The sequence below is a fragment of the Pseudochaenichthys georgianus genome, chromosome 1 (genome assembly GCF_902827115.2).
Source record: "Pseudochaenichthys georgianus chromosome 1, fPseGeo1.2, whole genome shotgun sequence".
NCBI lineage: Eukaryota > Metazoa > Chordata > Actinopteri > Perciformes > Channichthyidae > Pseudochaenichthys > Pseudochaenichthys georgianus.
In genome coordinates this window covers 33,379,689-33,397,388 of record NC_047503.1, presented here as the reverse complement: position 1 = coordinate 33,397,388, position 17,700 = coordinate 33,379,689, and the positions used below count along the sequence as shown (strand labels likewise).

Genomic DNA, 17,700 nt, shown 5'->3' with positions numbered 1-17,700 from the left:
AGTTCAAAAAAAAATGAATTGCCTAATATTTTTGTTGTGGAATCAATTAATTTCTTTCTTTAAAGGCAAAAACATGAAAAAGCTAAGAGAAAAACCCTATTGATACAATATTATTTGGAGCAACTTAATTTATAAATTGTCAACTTAAAAACATGTGTTCATGTTCAACATGTGGTAATTAAGTACATACAATTTAAGATTAGATTTAAATCATACGGTAAAACAAGTTGGAACTTTTGGAGTAATCAACTTAAAAACGTGTGTTTATGCTACCAATTATTAAGTGAGTGGTAATTGAAAACACCTCTGATTGCAGAGGAAAAGCCTTCTCCCCTAACCCAAATAACTTTGTTGCTTTAACAATATTTCAATAGAAGTTGTCTTAACTCAATAACCATCGATGCAACCTATTGCCTTGATTTTCTTTGTTAAGCCAATGCATTTGTTGTTAGAGTGTACGTAGACTGGGCCTCCCATATAACCTGGCTGAGCCGATATAAGAACCAATCAGCAAATAACTTTTCAATACATTATTGATTACTATTTTTGAGGTACTTTTAGGTTGGAAGTGAACATAAGTCATAGGTACATGGTGTACTTTTCCTTCACTACATGTATGTAATACCTTTAGTTACTTCACAGATGTGGATGAATGATGTGAAATATAATCAAGTGTTGAATCAGACTTTAGTTCCACCTGGAGTGAATCCACAAGCTACCCTGCAGTCTACAAAGTACTTCAGACTAGCTGCACCTTCACCAGCTTTGAGAACACTTTCATGATCAATCATTATAAAACATATCATATATATTATTCTGAAATGGACCAATCTGCACAACGACTACTTTTACTGTCTTTACTTTCACTATATTCTGATAATACTTTTCTACTTTTACTTGAAGAACATTTTGAATGCAGGACTGTTACTGTAACACTCTGGTACTTCTACTTTTACTCAAGTACAATATCTGAGTACTTATTCCACTTCTGGTAGTATATTAGTCTGAATTGTAGCTACAAAATCACACAGAGCTGCATAAAAATAGAATAATATGTACACGTGTGTACAATGATTTGTAGGTAATTTTGACTACTCAAGACACCTCACTTATACATCTTCAAAGTATTGGCTTTCAGAATATTAAACTTGTTTCGGCAAATTCAGATGATAAATTCAACTTTGAAGCTTGTAACGGCATAATTACAAGCAGAGAACGGACTAATGTATCACAGCAAGCATAACAACAGCCGTGTGTTATGAACACATACGCAAGAATGACATCATCTGTTGCTTAGTGACTTTTTTAACATTTAGTCTTAACACAAACGTGTGAATGTGTAAGGTTTACCATTATATTCAAATGTGAACAAAAATTGACTGTCTTTGTGTACCGGAACACTGAAAAATGCATTTGAGACATCTATGGCAGTAAATATGTTGCAGAGGCTGGAACTTGGGAAATAATCAGATAAGAATTCCGGACGAGCGTGCATGCACAGCTGCATTTACATCGTAAATCCTGGACAAATCTCCACTCGTCAGGAGGTTTGTCTCTGATCTTTTGACAGGAAACACTGGAATCGTTACACGGAATAATGACCCCTTGTTTAAGCAGAGAGGTAAACACTGGCCATCAACAGCTTCACGTTCAAATGGGTACGGTACGTGAACGTGGACATTAACCCTACGTCATATCTGTGAGCTGCCCAGAGTGAGTATGGCACATCTGAAAGCGCGGCAGGAAGCTCAGAGATATGAGAATTACCTTATCCTCAACCAACAGCAATGTGCGCAGAACGGCTACGTTCGTGCACATTTTCCTTTGATACACGTCACGTGACATAGAGTACATGACATATTCTGTGTGTGTAGGTGCCCAATCAGTGACTGACTCCCAATCTTTAACGATTGGACCCAAATCCCTCCATCTATCAGTGGGGCCCCCTGGCTAGTGAAATGTGTGGACCGCCCCTGGGATTTGACACAGCTGGTTGTGTCTTGTGTGTGTGTGAGTCTACAGAGATAGCGCTACCCAGCGAATTCCAATACATTTTTAAACATGAGCTCATCATTCACACATTCTAACCGTAAAACTCTCATCATAGCATTTACACGGATCTTTCAACCACGTTAGCAGTACAATGCAAAATGAGAAGTTTACACACAGCAGGTGGAAAACCACGTTGATCAGTCAAACGCAACAACTCCTGAAAATCAGGATATGTCAGCAGCCCATTGATACACATTCACCAGTTCTTTATCATCAAATGACACTTTTTTGAACCATCGTAGGAGATGGCTGTCGGACTTTAAGACCCTCATTTGTGGAAAAATGAGGTCCAAGCCGAACCGGAGAACCAGATCTCTGCCCAGTAAATGTGTTGGGCAGACAGATGATAAAATAACTGTTTTTTACTGATGTGGGAAATGGATTACTGTCAACACCGTTATCTCCACTCTGAAGTGGTACAGAAACTTCTCCTTTTCATAAACCCAGCACATGAATAAATCTATCACTAAATTTGCATTCAGGCAAATCTGCCCCTTTTTTTTTTACCACAGAATGTGTAGCCCCAGAATCAACCAAAAATGTGTGGGACATTTCTTAATGCAAACATTCACTGTCATATTTCAAATATGTACCCTTTTTAACCACAGACATGTCCTCTAATTCTTCTAATTTCTCAATAGCATGTATGATGCGTGTGTGTGTGTGTGTGTGTGTCACTTCCCTGGTTTGATGCTGCTGGCTGAATTTCCATCTCGCTCGATTGGGCCCCTTCCTTGCTGTCCCCCTCTGCCTCCACTCCAGTGTTCTGTGAGCAGTCCCATAATCCAATGTTCAACACTTCCACACTTGGAAACATCTTTCTTCAAATGAACGTCTTGCTTCTTGTCCTCTGCCTCTGAAAACCTCCTCCGGCCTCTCCCTCGGTATTGTGAGCGGCCAGCATTTTGTTTAGCTTGCGCTGTGTCTGTGAGTCCGTTGAGAAAGGCATTACTGAGGTTTGTTTCCCAAACACCTGCTTGGTCTCCTAGGGCATCGGGTTTGTTTATCCCGCTGTTGTCGAGCTTGGAGTTGATGCTGACTGCATGGCTGGGGCTTGTAGTGGAGGTGGTTGAGGTGTTCCAACCAGATTGCCAGGGTTGTACGCCGGAGGAGGGAAGGGATACCCAGTCGAGGAGAGGTCATTCAGGCCTGCAATGGAAGGACACAGGGATGTCTGGGGTTTACATGTCTTTTGGAAATAATGTATTTCTTTTCTTCACATTCATTTTCAACCTTAATATTTTATTTAATCCCCAAGGCCAACTGCCTTTTTTTTACTCCCCAGTATTATAAACACTTTCTATGAGTGTCCAGTTTTTCCAAGTCTTTTACTTTAATTGTACTCTTCTTTTTCATCCCATCTCCATACTCTTGTAATTTATCTCTTAGGTTTTTGATTTTTGATTTACTCAAAGAACCTCCCTTAGGAAATCCGAACATTTCCGTCCATATATTTAATTTAGACAGACTTTCTTCACCATATTTTGCTCGCATGACATCAACTATCGGACCCTCAGGAGGCTGTACATACCCCCCTCGCCTGCTTTGCCCCCATAGCAAAGTCTTTTAAAGTGTCACCAAAAACACTCCGTGTCACCAAAACACTATAAAGTGTCACCAAAACACTCCGTGTCACCAAAACACTATTTTTCATCCGTCGATGCTAGATATGCCAAATATCTCTGTTTTCGAGCAGTCCCTCTCCTGATGTCATGGAGTTTTAATTACGTTTAACTTTAAACAATTTAGACTTTGCACATCTCACCGAGTATTGAAAGCCCTTTGAGTTCGTTGGATCTCGTGAAGTCAATCGGTTCCACCCCGGCGCTGGTCCTCTCGTCTCGTACGGTTTCTGTCGAGGTAGAGGAAAATCCAAAGATCCTGGAGCGACCACCAGCGTCCGGAGTGGTTCACAATCTAACTTACAGAGATCCTGCCGACAAACGCCATTTGTAATGGAAATCTAGGGCCCAACACAGCGCTGGAGAGTACAAGTCAAATGAACAATACAAATAAATGGTGAATCAAGCAAAGCTGTCTTTTGGTTATTTATTTGAAGCTTCAAATACACGATACAATAATATAATAATGTCACAAGTCGCACAGAGTATAAGATAGTCTGCGCGAGAGTGCGCAGAACAATGGAAAAGCAAGGTTATATAGAACCCCAGTGGGAACGTGAGAAATCTGGGTTCACACAGTCACCATATTGTTATTAGACACCTGGCCTTCAAAGGGAGATAGCATAACGGTTCTCAGAGCAGGGGGAAGTTCGTGTGTGTCTGTGTGAGTCTCTTAGTAGCCAAAGCATCTCTTTGGCCTTGAAGGATGAGGAAGAAGAGATATATAATAATGGTAAGAATATATCAGGAAATAAGAAGCATTTGGTTTAAACATATGAAAGACATAATAAGGATAATAATAAGGATATAATAATAGGAAAATTTCCACTACAGTGCACACCCCTTTTTTTAGCCTAATGGATTAGCGGTCTCAAAATCATCATAGTAGAGCTGTATCTGCATAGCATTCTCTTTGTGAGAATAAACAGTGGTTCCTGAAGTACGCGCCATCGTTTTACATCTCTGTAAAAGCCCCTCCTGGTGTTGTTTAGCTCTTTGAAAACTGTTACAAAGTTCCGTGTTCTTAAACATAGATGAAGAGACCCCATGATGGGTACATACATGAACTTATCATTGACAGGAACTTGCCTGTATAGTCCTGTGTTTATCTCTGCGTGTATCAAAACGCACACCAAGAATATATCGACAGGTTTTGAACTATTTTCCATTTCTCCTTCAAAATGCCTCATCCGTTTAGATTCTGTGTTAAGACAGCTGATCAAAACAATTCTCAACTTTTTTCTAGGGTTTCTTTAGATGCTTCAGATGACAAACATTCAACAACAGCTTCTTTTGCATGGGCATGGATGTCCTTAACCAGTTCCTCCATCGAACCAACTAAACATTGCACAGTACTTTCAGGAACTCCTGATGCTTGGACTTGAGCAATAACTGAGCTGCACATGTCTAGTAATTTCTTTTTCTCCATCGGGATGTGTGTAGTGACCATCACAGGAGAATCCACATTAACTGACTGTGAAACAGAAGCTCCAACAGAAGCTCCAGGTTCAAACTCAACATGGCTGGCGACATCTGGATCAACACTGTGTTCATGTGCTCGAGATAGGTGCCGCTTGTAACCAGAGTATGTGCAAAACACAAATAAACATCCAAGCTCTCCACAGTGCAAACGCAAAGACCTTCCTGGATACAAACCATGCTGAAACTTCAAATGTCTAAATAACACTGAACAGTTTATGTGGTGTACCTTGCAAATGTAACATGTGAACATTAGTTCAAGTCAGAAAGGACTGCCTTTCAAACTGAACTGTGAAGAAGTCTTGCTCTAATTTCCTTGACTCGAGGACTTTCCTTCACACTTCCAACATCAATGCCATACACGGTTGTCTGGATGAATGTGTAGAAGTTGCATAGTGCTTCATCATAAGACACAGCAAAAGCAAAATGTGCCTTGAAGAGCTCGTCAAAGGCAGCAACTCCAGTCTGCGTCTTACAAGGAATGGCCTTTTGGTCCATGACGATGTAGAAATGTTGGATGCTGTCGTTTCTTTCTCCAACACACAGGAGAAACGGCTGAGCAGGGCCAGTGTCCTTGAGGAAGGTCTCAATGCTTTTCCCGACCTGAGAGAAAAAGAGACAGCGAATGAATCACAAGGAACAGAACTTGGAATTTGGAGAAGAATTAGGATAAAATCTTCAAATGACTGGAAGAGCACAATTATTTTTTCCTTTCACAATTACTTTCAAATTAGGACAAAAGCTGCTCCCGTGTTGTAAAACACCAACCCGGTCTGAACATTTAAAAAAAATCTGCAACATGTCAAGCCACTTCAAAATTACTATCAGATCTTTACAATTTTGTATCTGTTGTTTTCTAAATGGAAATATATATTAAAAACGTTTCGAAAGAACATACCCTTAAGAACTTCACCAGGCGGCCAGCAGCATCCTTTGCACTAATCTTGACTGGTGACTTCTTGCCCTTGGATGTTGGCGGCAACAGGTGAAGAAGCAGAAGGATGGCAGCCACCTCACAGTCCCATACTACAGACAAATATTTTACACCATTTCAATTACTTGAATGACTTTACGAATATTATCTCATGTTTGAGCCTATTTTTCACAGATCATTGATGCTTTATATGTTGTGTTTTTAGAATAATGATTGATAATAGATGGACCTGAGTCTCCCCAGAAGTTGATTTCCATATCGCATTAATTTAATATTGTATAAAAAAACTGGCCAGCAGTTATGTTAAGTACATGGGATATGGAGCAAAGCAGCCAAAACACGAAAAGCTCTGGTATGGTCCAATACTTTAGATTAGATAGGGAACACTGAAGACACCAATTTACACTTACCACCATCATCAGATTCTTGTTGTGCAGACAAAAGAAGCTCATCCACGTGCAAACCTCCAGGAAGATTTTTGCAATCTGCAATGATCCTCGGTTTGAAGAACGTTGGCCATTTCGCAAGAAATTTACCAGAGACTTCCTTGCCAAAGAGCATAGTGAAGTCTTGTTCAATCTTAAACACAAAACATGACAGGGAAAACTACATTAGTGAGCAAAATGAACTACCACAAAGCTTTTAAAAAGTCGTTATTTCTTACCAAGCCTGATGTGTCCAGGAATCTTGGAAAAAGGTCTAGGACAGTGGAGGCTGTGGCTCGGTCTTGAACAACCTTTTGTCTTTGTTGAAATGTTGCCTTCATTTTGTCTTGGACCAGGGTTATGTCACTTGAGTGCCTCATCACCGACATAGCTTCATTGCATTCATCACCTGATAACGGCCTCACAGGTGAATGCATGCTGTGATGAGTCTTAGGTCCGACTTGAAAAGAGACCTTGGATTTCTCGATTTCTTGAGCCGAGTTGCGCTGCAGTTTTCAGCCTCCATGCCAGGTAACCAGAACCACTCTGGTGATCATAGAAATGCTCCTGTTGATTTAATTCAAAGTTAATCCATCACCTGGTTAAGATCAAGGAATTATCCTAAACATGACCTGTGTCATGTGTGTTAGATTTAATGCATGTAAGAGCTGTGGCATGGTTATGGGTTGAATAATTCAACTGTTACTTAAACACTCGGCCCCCTCCTCTTCATCATCTACATCCTCCCCCTTGGTCAGATTCTCCGCCAATACAACCTGGACTTTCACTGTTACGCTGATGACACACATATTTACCTCAGCACCAAATCCCCCAACAACCCCCCCCCCACATCGAATCCTGTCTGACTGCAATAAAATCTTGGATGCAACACAACTTCCTCAAACTCAACAGCAGTAAAACTGAACTCCTCCTCATCGGCTCCAAATCCACCCTCAACAAAACCCCAACCTGACAGTCACCATTGATGGCACCCCTGTTTCCCCCTCCACCCAGGAACGCAACCTTGGCGTTATATTTGACCCCACCCTCTCCCTCGAGCCCCACATCCGTCAAGTTGTAAAAACCTAATTTTTCCACCTCCGCAATATTGCCAAACGCCGTCCCTCTCTCACCCGCCCTGCAGCTGAGCGACTCATTCACGCCTTCATCTCCTCCCGCCTTGACTATTGCAACTCACTCCTCTACTGCATCAGCACTACATCCCCCAGTAGACTCCAGCGTGTCCAGAACGCAGCCACCAGACTCCTCACCCACACCAAATCATGGCATCACATCACCCGGTCCTCAAAGAACTCCACTGGCTCCCCGTTTCACACCGCATCCACTACAAACTCCTGGTCCTCACTTTCAAAGCCCTCCACCATCTGCCCCCCCCCTACCTCACTGACCTCCTCACCCTCTACCAACCACCCCGGTCCCTCAGATCCACCTCAGCCGGTTTGCTTTCCATCCCCAAGGCCAAACTCCGGAGCTTCGGGGACAGAGCCTTCTCTGTGGCAGCCCCGAAGCTCTGGAACTCCCTCCCCCAAGACCTCCGTGAGTCTGAGTCCCTCACCCTGTTCCAGTCCCGACTCAAAACCCACCTCTTCAACTCTGTATCTATAAGCCCCCCCCCCTCAACCAACTTCCTCCTGACTGCTTTTGTTTGGTTTCTTTGTGGTTTTTTGTTTTGTTTGTCTACCCTCCCTCCCAAACGTAAAGCGTCTTTGGGTTCAAGAAAAGCGCTATAGAAATAAATGTATTATTATAGCAGAAAGTAATATATTAGCTTTAAAAACAAAAGCATATTAATATCAATACTTACATAACCATTCTTTGAATCGGGGTCTTTTAAATTTGGGAACAACGTTGTAATGCCAAGTGCGTAGGTAATGCGGACATGGACTGGAGGGATCCTCCTGAGAAGAAACAAATGTATTACAAATATTTATAAAGACAGAAAATGAAGAAAATGTATCAAATCAAAACAAGATGTTAAGCATACAATACTTACCCATGGCTCTCTACCATGTCTGCCACAAGTATATTGATCATTTTTCTTCTTGTACCATCACAAAGACTCTTTTTTTTCTCATATTCCTTGATGACTTGGTCACCACCTGGCTTTGAATGCAGGGCTGCGTTGACAATCTGAAACAACAATTGCCTAGCATTCAGCACAAACATTACACCTAGCTAACAAGGACATATATTAATGTCGGTTCGTAACAATAAATCAGGGCTGAAAACAGCGTTTTAGGAAAAATGGATATTGGATACACAGCTTTCCTCACTGGCATCTTGCCCCTTTCACACAGAACATTCCATTTGAGCATTTCATGGAAATTTCCCTTGTTTTTTTAAGACACTTACTATTGGTACAAATAATTATGAATTATGTGCAGCATCAGTTAAAACACACCAGATAACTTACATCTCTTGCACTGCTGCTGTCAGGGGGTCCTTCAATCAGCTGTCTTCTCCAAGCTTTGGTAGATTCTAGTCTTATTGTTGAGTCCGAGCTTGTTACCCATCGAGTTGAGCTTCTTACCCATCAGATAAGAATGATCCCCTGAAGAAGACTCTTCAACATCACACACACACACACACACACACACACACACACACACACACACACACACACACACACACACACACACACACACACACACACACCACACACACACACACACACACACACACACACACACACACACACACACACACACACACACACACACACACACACACACACACACACACACACACACACACACACACACACACACACCACACACACACACACACACACACACACACACACACACACACACACACACACACACACACACACACACACACACACACTATAACGTTTATTATAACATTTTATTACCATTGCATTCTTCAGTGAAGGCCTTGAAAGACACCCGAGATGAATTCAAAAGCTCATCAAAGATGTCAGAATCCACTTCCACTCCTGTAGAATCCTTTAGCATCAAGGAAGTCAAACCTGGCAAATTGAATTTTGCCAGCACTGAAACAAAGGATAATTTGGACCATATCATAACTCACAAGATAAACATACAACACTGAAACTCTTGAAAGCAACCATGATGCAAGACACTTTAATTACCTCCTTGTAAGAACTCAGAGTAAATGTAGACATCCTCTACTTTTGGTACCCTGACCCATTTGCTCACACTCTTGTATTCGACAGGAACCAGCATGTCACCACCTTCAAAGGGAAAATGACTTATATTATCATACATATACACAGATACATATACACACAAACATATATGTATATAAATACAGACACACATATATAATACATACTGTATGTACAACCCATACTATGAAGCATACAACTTATAAAAACAGCCTGCACATTTGTTATGGTTAGCTAAGATAATATAACTGGTTATTTAGCTACAATTATCTAAAATACACTTGGTTATAAAGTTGATTGTACTATATCAGCATGTTTAAGCTAGGAACTAGAAGAGGACCACTGGGCTCACGTCAGGGAATGCATGACTGCTGGGATTTTTGTGCTAATCTGCTTAATTACGGGACGGCGGGGAAATAGGTGAACATGTGACAAAGCAGCGTTATAAAGTTAATAGCTTAGATAAATAAAGCTTACAATAGTCCACAATCGTTTCCCTCCTCCCGTCACATACATAGGAGAGCGCCGCAGTGTTCACTCGCATTCGTTCTCTGCTTCAGTAGGAGGTTGCTGTTGGGTGGTTGCTAATTGCAAGCTAATAATGCTAGTAGTAAAGAGACCGTCGACTCCACGAGGACACACAGTGATAGCGGTTTATAACTCTAGCTTCCAACATGGCGGAAACACCCCATAATGAAACGCGGCTAACATCGGTCCGCAAGCCCCGGGACGGTGGGATAAATAGGTGAACATGTGACAAAGCAGCGTTATAAAGTTAATAGCTTAGAGAAATAAAGCTTACAATAGTCCACATTCGTGTCCCTCCCACCGTCTCGCACACACAGGGGAGCGCCGTGGTTGCTAATTGCAAGCTAATAATGCTACCGTGGATGTCGTCGACTCATACGCCATAATCCACAACCTTACATTATAACAAGATACCAGTTTCAAGATACTTTTTATTTAACTTCTCCTTTTCGCATATTGTAAAAACAACTCACCTCTGTCCCCTAATGCGTCTCCTGTTCGTGTCGAATGTAGATCTACTCTCCTATAATTCAAGTTTACTCATCAGTATAGTTGCAATGGTGAAATTCGACATAAAAAAACTATTTCAAATTGGATTAAAAAGTTACAGATACAAAACATACATATTAAGTAAATAATTACAATTTACAGACATTATTCATGGTTACATCAACCGCAAAACATTAATTTTAATCGAGTGAAACTTACCGCTTTGGTTAGAGAAATGGCTGTCGAAGGTCTTGGATGAAGCTCCTTTGCCGGAAATTGAGGGGTTTGGTCAATTCAACACTCGTCTCCGCGTGTGAGAGTCCTCACAACGACCAAAATTGACACCAACACTTTCAGGAAAAAACTCTCGGAGTGATAGCTTGACTAAACTAAGTGTTAAAATAACACTGAACCCTGCTGATTAACACTAACACTGAAAATATAACACTGGCACATTTGCTGTGTACCAATGCGTCTCCGCGATTGGTCGGATCCACCTGTCAATCACATTCACCTCAAACGTGTGAATAACGTCTAATCCATGGATGTATAATATAAACGTGTAACCATAGGCGGCGCGTGAGGCTCAGGTTTGGGAAGGCTAAATAGCTTTTTTTACCTGATACGGCCCGCCTCCGGCGGCTATAGAAAAGAGATCAACTCAGTGAAAGCACCGCCTGCTGATCAGAGCTCAGTGTGCGGAGTTTAAATCTATCAAGTCATATTACAGGATAAAGGAAATACAGTTTAAACTGCCGTAGGACTAAGCAGGGAAGACGGCGACGTGTCGCACTTATCATTCATATCACATCATCAATCAGATCATCGATCATTTAATATCATAATATATCATATATTTCCTTATCTGAGTCAGCTTCTCGAGCCGTATCTGGCCGTGCAACACTTTACATTGTCACATACATTGTCACATACTGTCATACTGTATGCAGAAGTATTATTTTAAGCAACACATTAGGTTGGCGAAACACTCAACTCAAATGTAATTAAAGTCAGATCCACTCGTGTCTAGATGGGGCAGTGATATCATAAAACTGGTGTACGCTTTCAAACACTTTATAGTAGTTTATTTATTTTGTAACCAGTTGTTCTGTATTCACCTTGCAGGTGCAACTATGTGGTTTGTATCCTGGATTATATGTTTAAATCATGGATGTTTAAAGTTCATATTTGTCTAATATTAGTTTACTTTTCATTAATGAAGTATGACGCTGCGCTGTCAGTGTCAGTACACTTGTCCCAGATACGGCTCTGACTTGTCCCTGTTTGTGATTGGTAAAATGTTGCTCACCCCGCCCCGTTCACGTGAACGCTTTCAGCTGGAGAGAGAAACCCTGGCTTGATTTACCAAGTTGATAACCAGCGTCGTAGGACCGTTTAGCGAGATCTCTATTGTTATGGTTAGTTAAGATAACTCAAAGATATCCAGGGTCTGTTGAACTGGCTTCGTAGTACAGGTGGCTGCATAGGAGCGTAGGAGCATAGCCTTCCCTAGCCTACAGTACCCGCCGCCCCTGCGTGTAACCTGCAGACGAAGGTATTGTCACAGTCACTCACTACTACCATGGATGTACCAGAAATCCCATCGGTTATGCACACGTGCGCAAATATCGATTCACGGCGTTGATATAAACTTGTCGAAGTTTTTCAAAAACTGTTTCATATCCCAAAAATAATATAATATCGAACTGAGGTCATTATAGAAAGTAACTGAGTAGCCGATATGTAATCAACTATTGTATCTAGCCTACTTTTTGATATTTGTAATTTTTGGGGTATTTTCATTGTATTGCTCATTATCACTTCCGCTACATTTAAGAGTCAACATCTTTTTACTCCCCCATATTTATTTTAATATAGGATTACCTTGCAGGCTGTATCAATTTCCTAAAAATGTTTTTCATTTGACACAATCATGAGAAATAGGGTCCATATTGAAGCCCTATCATCAGTCATTTGATGTCAATGATGTGGTTTGGCGTATTCTGCTGTTATACTAGATGTTGGTTGATTTTTCTGCAGACTATCCTGATGGCAGCAACTCCAGTGAATACCTGGTGCAGCCGACCACGTACCTCCCCGAGAACTTCACCTACGCCCAGAACCTGCCATGTCCAGAGCGATTACCTTCTATGAGTGAGTACAGACCTTTTACCTGACAGGAAACAGGAAAGGGTTGTCGCAGCTTCCTCCCTTTGTTTCCATTAAGCAAGTAGACGCTTTAAACAGACAGTTTTAATGCGTTATCTTTCATTCATTTGTTTTTACTTGTTTGACTTCCAATTGATATTTTGCAACCTGCATGTCGCCAAAAGAAAATGCTAAACTTTTCACATGTTCAACAAAGAAAATTGGCTTTTTAAAATAGTCAAACAAATCAAAACAAAAGAGGCAAAACTCCCATAAAATAATAAACAACTTAGATCGTCTTTCTTCCTTTACTTTGTGTACGATAATATTACTAAACGGTATAAAACTGTTTCTCAACTGTGTCTTTCGCACAGATTGCCTATCTCTGTGTCTCTTAAGAGGCTTGCGCCGTGGGAAATGTAGTCTTTTATACTTCCATGACTACTGAGGTAACGATTCGGTGACAATATTTGACCTTTTTTACAAATTGAAAGACGGGCTCTAACATGTCGTTTCAGGAAAGCCATAATTTAAAATCTACTGCACTTCAAGCTTTGCTGCTTAATTGTTCTGTTGTAAAAATACAACACAAATATAAAATAAATGAGAATTAGCTAATAGCGGTCAGACCAATGAGCTAAGTAGCACAGGAACGAGAGAAAAACAAAGCCCTATTTTTTACGCTGTAGAAAGTTGTTATTTGTTTTAATGTGAAGCTGATTTATGTACCCCCCCCCCACACACACACACACACACACACACACACACACACACACACACACAAAACTCTCTCCACAGAGGGCCTTATTGAAGTAAACATGACAGAGATCCCCATGGAGGAGATAGAACTGAGGTCCTCCAAGTATTTTGACATTGAGTTTGGAGGCCACTGGAAACCAAAAGACTGCAGACCTCGCTGGAAGGTAGGCCTTTTAGAAGTGTATAAATAATATATGTCCTTCAAACTTTTTTTAAACCAGTGATGCAAATAGATTCCTCTAGGGGAAAAACAACAAGAAAGCAGATGAATTTAGTCGAAGGTTGGCTCTTATTTCTTACTCTAATATTTTCCTTTTAGGTGGCCATCCTGATTCCGTTTAGAAACTGTCACGAGCATCTCCCCATCCTCTTACAACATCTTATCCCCATGCTGCAGAGACAGCGGCTGCAGTTTGCCTTCTACGTCATCGAACAGGTGTGTGGCCCGCACTGCATGCTGCTGTATGAACACGTTGTGCATTACAAGACAGCTTTATTAACGTGTACTCAACTCATGGCGTGTAGAGTGGCAGCCAGCCCTTCAACAGAGCCATGCTGTTTAACGTGGGATTCCTGGAGGCCATGAAGGACTTGGACTGGGACTGCTTGATCTTCCATGACGTCGACCACATCCCTGAGAATGACCGAAACTACTACGGCTGCGGTCAGATGCCACGCCACTTTGCTGCCAAGCTGGACAAATACATGTACATGTGAGTGTGTCATCAGATATCTTTTAAGAACATAAACTGTTTGTCCTGCTTAAGTTAAGTATTGATTTCCTTTGGTGGCAATGACCAATAGATTTCAAAGTGTTTGGACAGGCTATGAACTATACAGATCATGTTGATTTTAACACTTTGTTTGTTTTGTTTCCAGTCTTCCATATAGCGAGTTCTTTGGTGGTGTCAGTGGACTCACTGTGGAGCAGTTTCGGAAGATTAATGGCTTTCCCAATGCATTCTGGGGCTGGGGAGGAGAGGATGACGACTTGTGGAACAGGTTAGTCTACAAACAAGGTTTTTACAAAGTAATGAGAGCCCTTCATTTAGTTACTCAGCAGTGCTTGTGTTCTCGTTCGGTCATCGGACTGCTTTTCTCTTCTGTGCTTTCCACATAAAGAGAAACACAACGGTGATCTGTAATAAGGGGTGTATTGAGACAGAAAACATACAGCATGCAGAGACCTACCTTAAGTCCGTTAGTGTGGATTTTGATGCGCTAACCAAAGTCCGGCCAAGCATAGAGTTTTTGTTAGAACCACAAATCTATGATGACATGATGCGTGGCACTAAAACACTCCCCTCGGTCCTGAGGAAAGCTTAGATGTTAAGACTTTCCTTCCAGACGTTTGATAGATAATCGAAACTCGGTATCGCTCACATTACACACACACAGGCAACCATCGTCGTAGGATGACAAATACCTTGCGGACAAGAGGCTAATTGTTTTAGCATCTTGCATCTACATTTATCAAACTAAATGATCTGCAAAGGATCCTCCCCCCAAAATACAAATATGAACCTGAAAATGAGCTGAATATGTTCTCTTGCCTTAGAAGGTGGCACCATGTTTCCTAGAACATACTTTAAAGGTAAACGTATTTACTCCGTAATTATGGTTGCCATTTTAAGCATTAATCAACCTTAAGCCAAGAAAAGAGCTGTAAGCTGTTTTGCCATGGTTGAGACAATTGGAAGTCTTGTGATGCAGCTTCATCAATCCTCTCTTTTCTAAATAATATTAGGAGAAATATTAGAAAGATGTTTTCAGCAGTGTGTGTGCAGCATCTTTGGTGCAGGACCATAGCAGAAATGTGGTTCACTTTATGATACACTTCTGGTGTTCTTCTTTTCTTTTGAAAGTACAACAGCAGACCCTGACACAGGCTCCCTGTGGTGTCCATGGTTACTACTGAAGGTATCTGCACAGTACCATAGTTAACCTAGTGTAGATATCTCCAGAGGAGTAGATGATACCTTTTTAGATACCAGTTGTAATGTATTCACCCATATAGGCAGCATGAATGTCTTTGTGGTAAAAGACCTGGACCTGTGTTTATCAAGCGTCTCTCTTCCCAGTAATCCTGCTGAGAGTTTCAACTGGGACTTCTGACAGCTGAGAGGGGTTGGAGGCTGCTGCTATGATATTCATCTGCTCCCCAACCTTCCAGTTTGAATTTGATGTTTTTACCACTTCAGTAATGTCTGATACTGAGTAGTTGTATGTCTGGTCTGATATTGTTGGATGTGCTATGGTTGTGGTCATTACCACTGTTCTCATATACCATTGCCCCATAGAATGGTGCAATAATGATGTGTTTTTGTAGGTTGACCCGGAAGTGAGCATCGCGGGGGGAAGAGGAAAAGGGATTTTAGAATATTGCAGCAAAAGATCTGTGGCATACATTTGTTTAGCTGGATAATCTCTACATATTAAACACCACTTTTATGATTTTGGAAGCATAATGCAATCGGCAGAGGTAAAAGCTAACGTTAGGATATGGTGTGGTGGAAATGTTGTTAGACTAACAAATAATAATAAAATGGTGGGTAAACCTTTCCATTATACCGAGATGAAGAGTTTTGAAGTAAACAGTCTTTTAGGGAGTTTATTCTTGCAAGAAGGTAAATCGTTACAGATTGTCAAGCAGTCTGCAGCGGCGTACAAAAGTCAGGAGGTCTGCAGAGGGTCTTATATTCACATGTTCACACCAAGAATAGAAGAGGAGGTGCTAAGACGGAACAAAAAAGATAAACATAAACATTAAACACACCTGCTAGCAAATGGAGAAAACGTCATTTCTACACTGCACGAAAGGACAAGACCATTAACCTTAGAATAGCTCTAAAGATCCTTACACACCAAGCCAATTTTCGGCGTCGATAGATGTCGGGCCGTCGATGAGCGTCGTGTCGCCCTACTCAGATTGGTGTGTACTGCACAGTCGTGTCTTTTCTGCCGTGCCAACACCTTCCGCCGCCAATTCGACTCGAATTTGAATCGGAAGGCCGTTGGCCAAAGAAAATCACTCTGATGGCTGTTTAGCTAGCGAATCCGTGCATGAGAAGCGAAACGAAGTGAGAGACCCAAACAAACTATTAAGAAGGCAAATCTGAGATTTCATTTAACTCCAGCTCTCGACACAGGTTCGGGAAAGCCCCGTGAGCTTCTCGCTGTAGAGTGGAAAATGGAACGCACACGCTATTTGTTGTTTGTTTTAAATCACGCAGTCTGTTCTTCTTCTCTCGGTTATCATGCGGTCGGTCTTCCGGTTGTTGCCTTCTTTTGAATGACGAATACACACTACCGCCGCTGCTGGTAAGGAGAGTTATTGCCACTCACGCCATGAGCAGTTCGTACGTGCAACTTGGCCGTCGGCTGAAGTCTTTGCGGTGTGTTCCAGTGCCGACACATGGCCAAAACGCAGGAGACGTGAGGCGACGTTCCGTCGGGACGTGTTCTTTGGTGTTCTTTGGTGTCAGTTTGATGTGTAAGGAGTACACGTTTAGTAGTCTCATATAATCACTTGTTTCATGAAACTTCCGACATTCACCATCAGGGTCTTTAATGACATATTTTATATCGTAGAACCAAACTTGAAAATCTCTTAACATTGTGTTAACCACAGATCTAATTTCAGGCACAACTGCAGCATGTGTACGGCTCCTTATGGGTAGCCTACTGCAATTTCTGAAGTGCAGGAGTGGCGTTCTGGTGCTCTCCGTCAGAACTCCACCCCTGTCAGACGAGACATATACCACGTGATGACACGTTAGGCTCGTGTTGTGTTCAAGAACCCTGACCGTGGCCAGGAAAAACAGGCACTCGCTTGTTAATTATTTTGCGCTCTAGATTTCTTTAATTTTTTATTTTTTGCTGTGTGTTTATAAATACCTCGAGGGCCGTACAAAATGGTCTCGCCAAATGGACCGTATGCGGCCCGGAGGCTCTAACAATGATATTACTGCCATTTTCTTTGTCCGTCAGAAAAGAAAGAACATTATGAGCTTCCATGGTCAGTTTCAACAGACAGACCAATACATTGGTTTCACATTGTTCTATATCACTATATTGAAATATAGCAAATAA

General features: G+C 41.5%; 3 protein-coding genes across 5 annotated transcripts in view; 2 read left to right on the top strand and 1 right to left on the bottom strand.

Moving 5' to 3' along the window:
• Nucleotides 1–17,700, top strand: part of prelid1b (PRELI domain containing 1b) — a 56,523-nt gene that overhangs the window by 19,877 nt on the left and 18,946 nt on the right. The gene's annotated exons all lie outside the window — the stretch shown is intronic.
• Nucleotides 4,924–11,139, bottom strand: LOC117447604 (uncharacterized). 3 transcript variants are annotated; one of them, XM_034084375.2, is made up of 11 exons: nucleotides 10,921–11,139; nucleotides 10,686–10,735; nucleotides 9,649–9,750; nucleotides 9,409–9,549; nucleotides 8,947–9,096; nucleotides 8,527–8,663; nucleotides 8,338–8,431; nucleotides 6,752–7,079; nucleotides 6,498–6,666; nucleotides 6,052–6,179; nucleotides 4,924–5,756 (listed from the first exon to the last, which is right to left on the bottom strand). In XM_034084375.2, the coding sequence occupies exons 8-11, from the start codon at nucleotides 6,947–6,949 to the stop codon at nucleotides 5,433–5,435; spliced, it is 819 nt and encodes a 272-aa protein (XP_033940266.1). In that variant the 5' UTR covers nucleotides 6,950–7,079; nucleotides 8,338–8,431; nucleotides 8,527–8,663; nucleotides 8,947–9,096; nucleotides 9,409–9,549; nucleotides 9,649–9,750; nucleotides 10,686–10,735; nucleotides 10,921–11,139; the 3' UTR covers nucleotides 4,924–5,432. The 3 variants fall into 3 exon arrangements, with proteins under 3 accessions (XP_033940266.1, XP_071060753.1, XP_033940272.1); XM_071204652.1 differs by lacking the exon at nucleotides 9,409–9,549 and having other exon boundaries at nucleotides 9,716–9,750; XM_034084381.2 differs by lacking the exons at nucleotides 10,686–10,735; nucleotides 10,921–11,139 and adding an exon at nucleotides 10,162–10,232.
• On the top strand, nucleotides 10,359–15,567 carry LOC117454417 (beta-1,4-galactosyltransferase 6-like). Its single transcript, XM_071204916.1, has 7 exons — nucleotides 10,359–10,416; nucleotides 12,742–12,855; nucleotides 13,648–13,772; nucleotides 13,928–14,044; nucleotides 14,134–14,321; nucleotides 14,488–14,610; nucleotides 15,474–15,567. Exons 1-7 carry the CDS (start codon nucleotides 10,359–10,361, stop codon nucleotides 15,550–15,552), a joined length of 804 nt encoding a protein of 267 aa, XP_071061017.1. The 3' UTR covers nucleotides 15,553–15,567.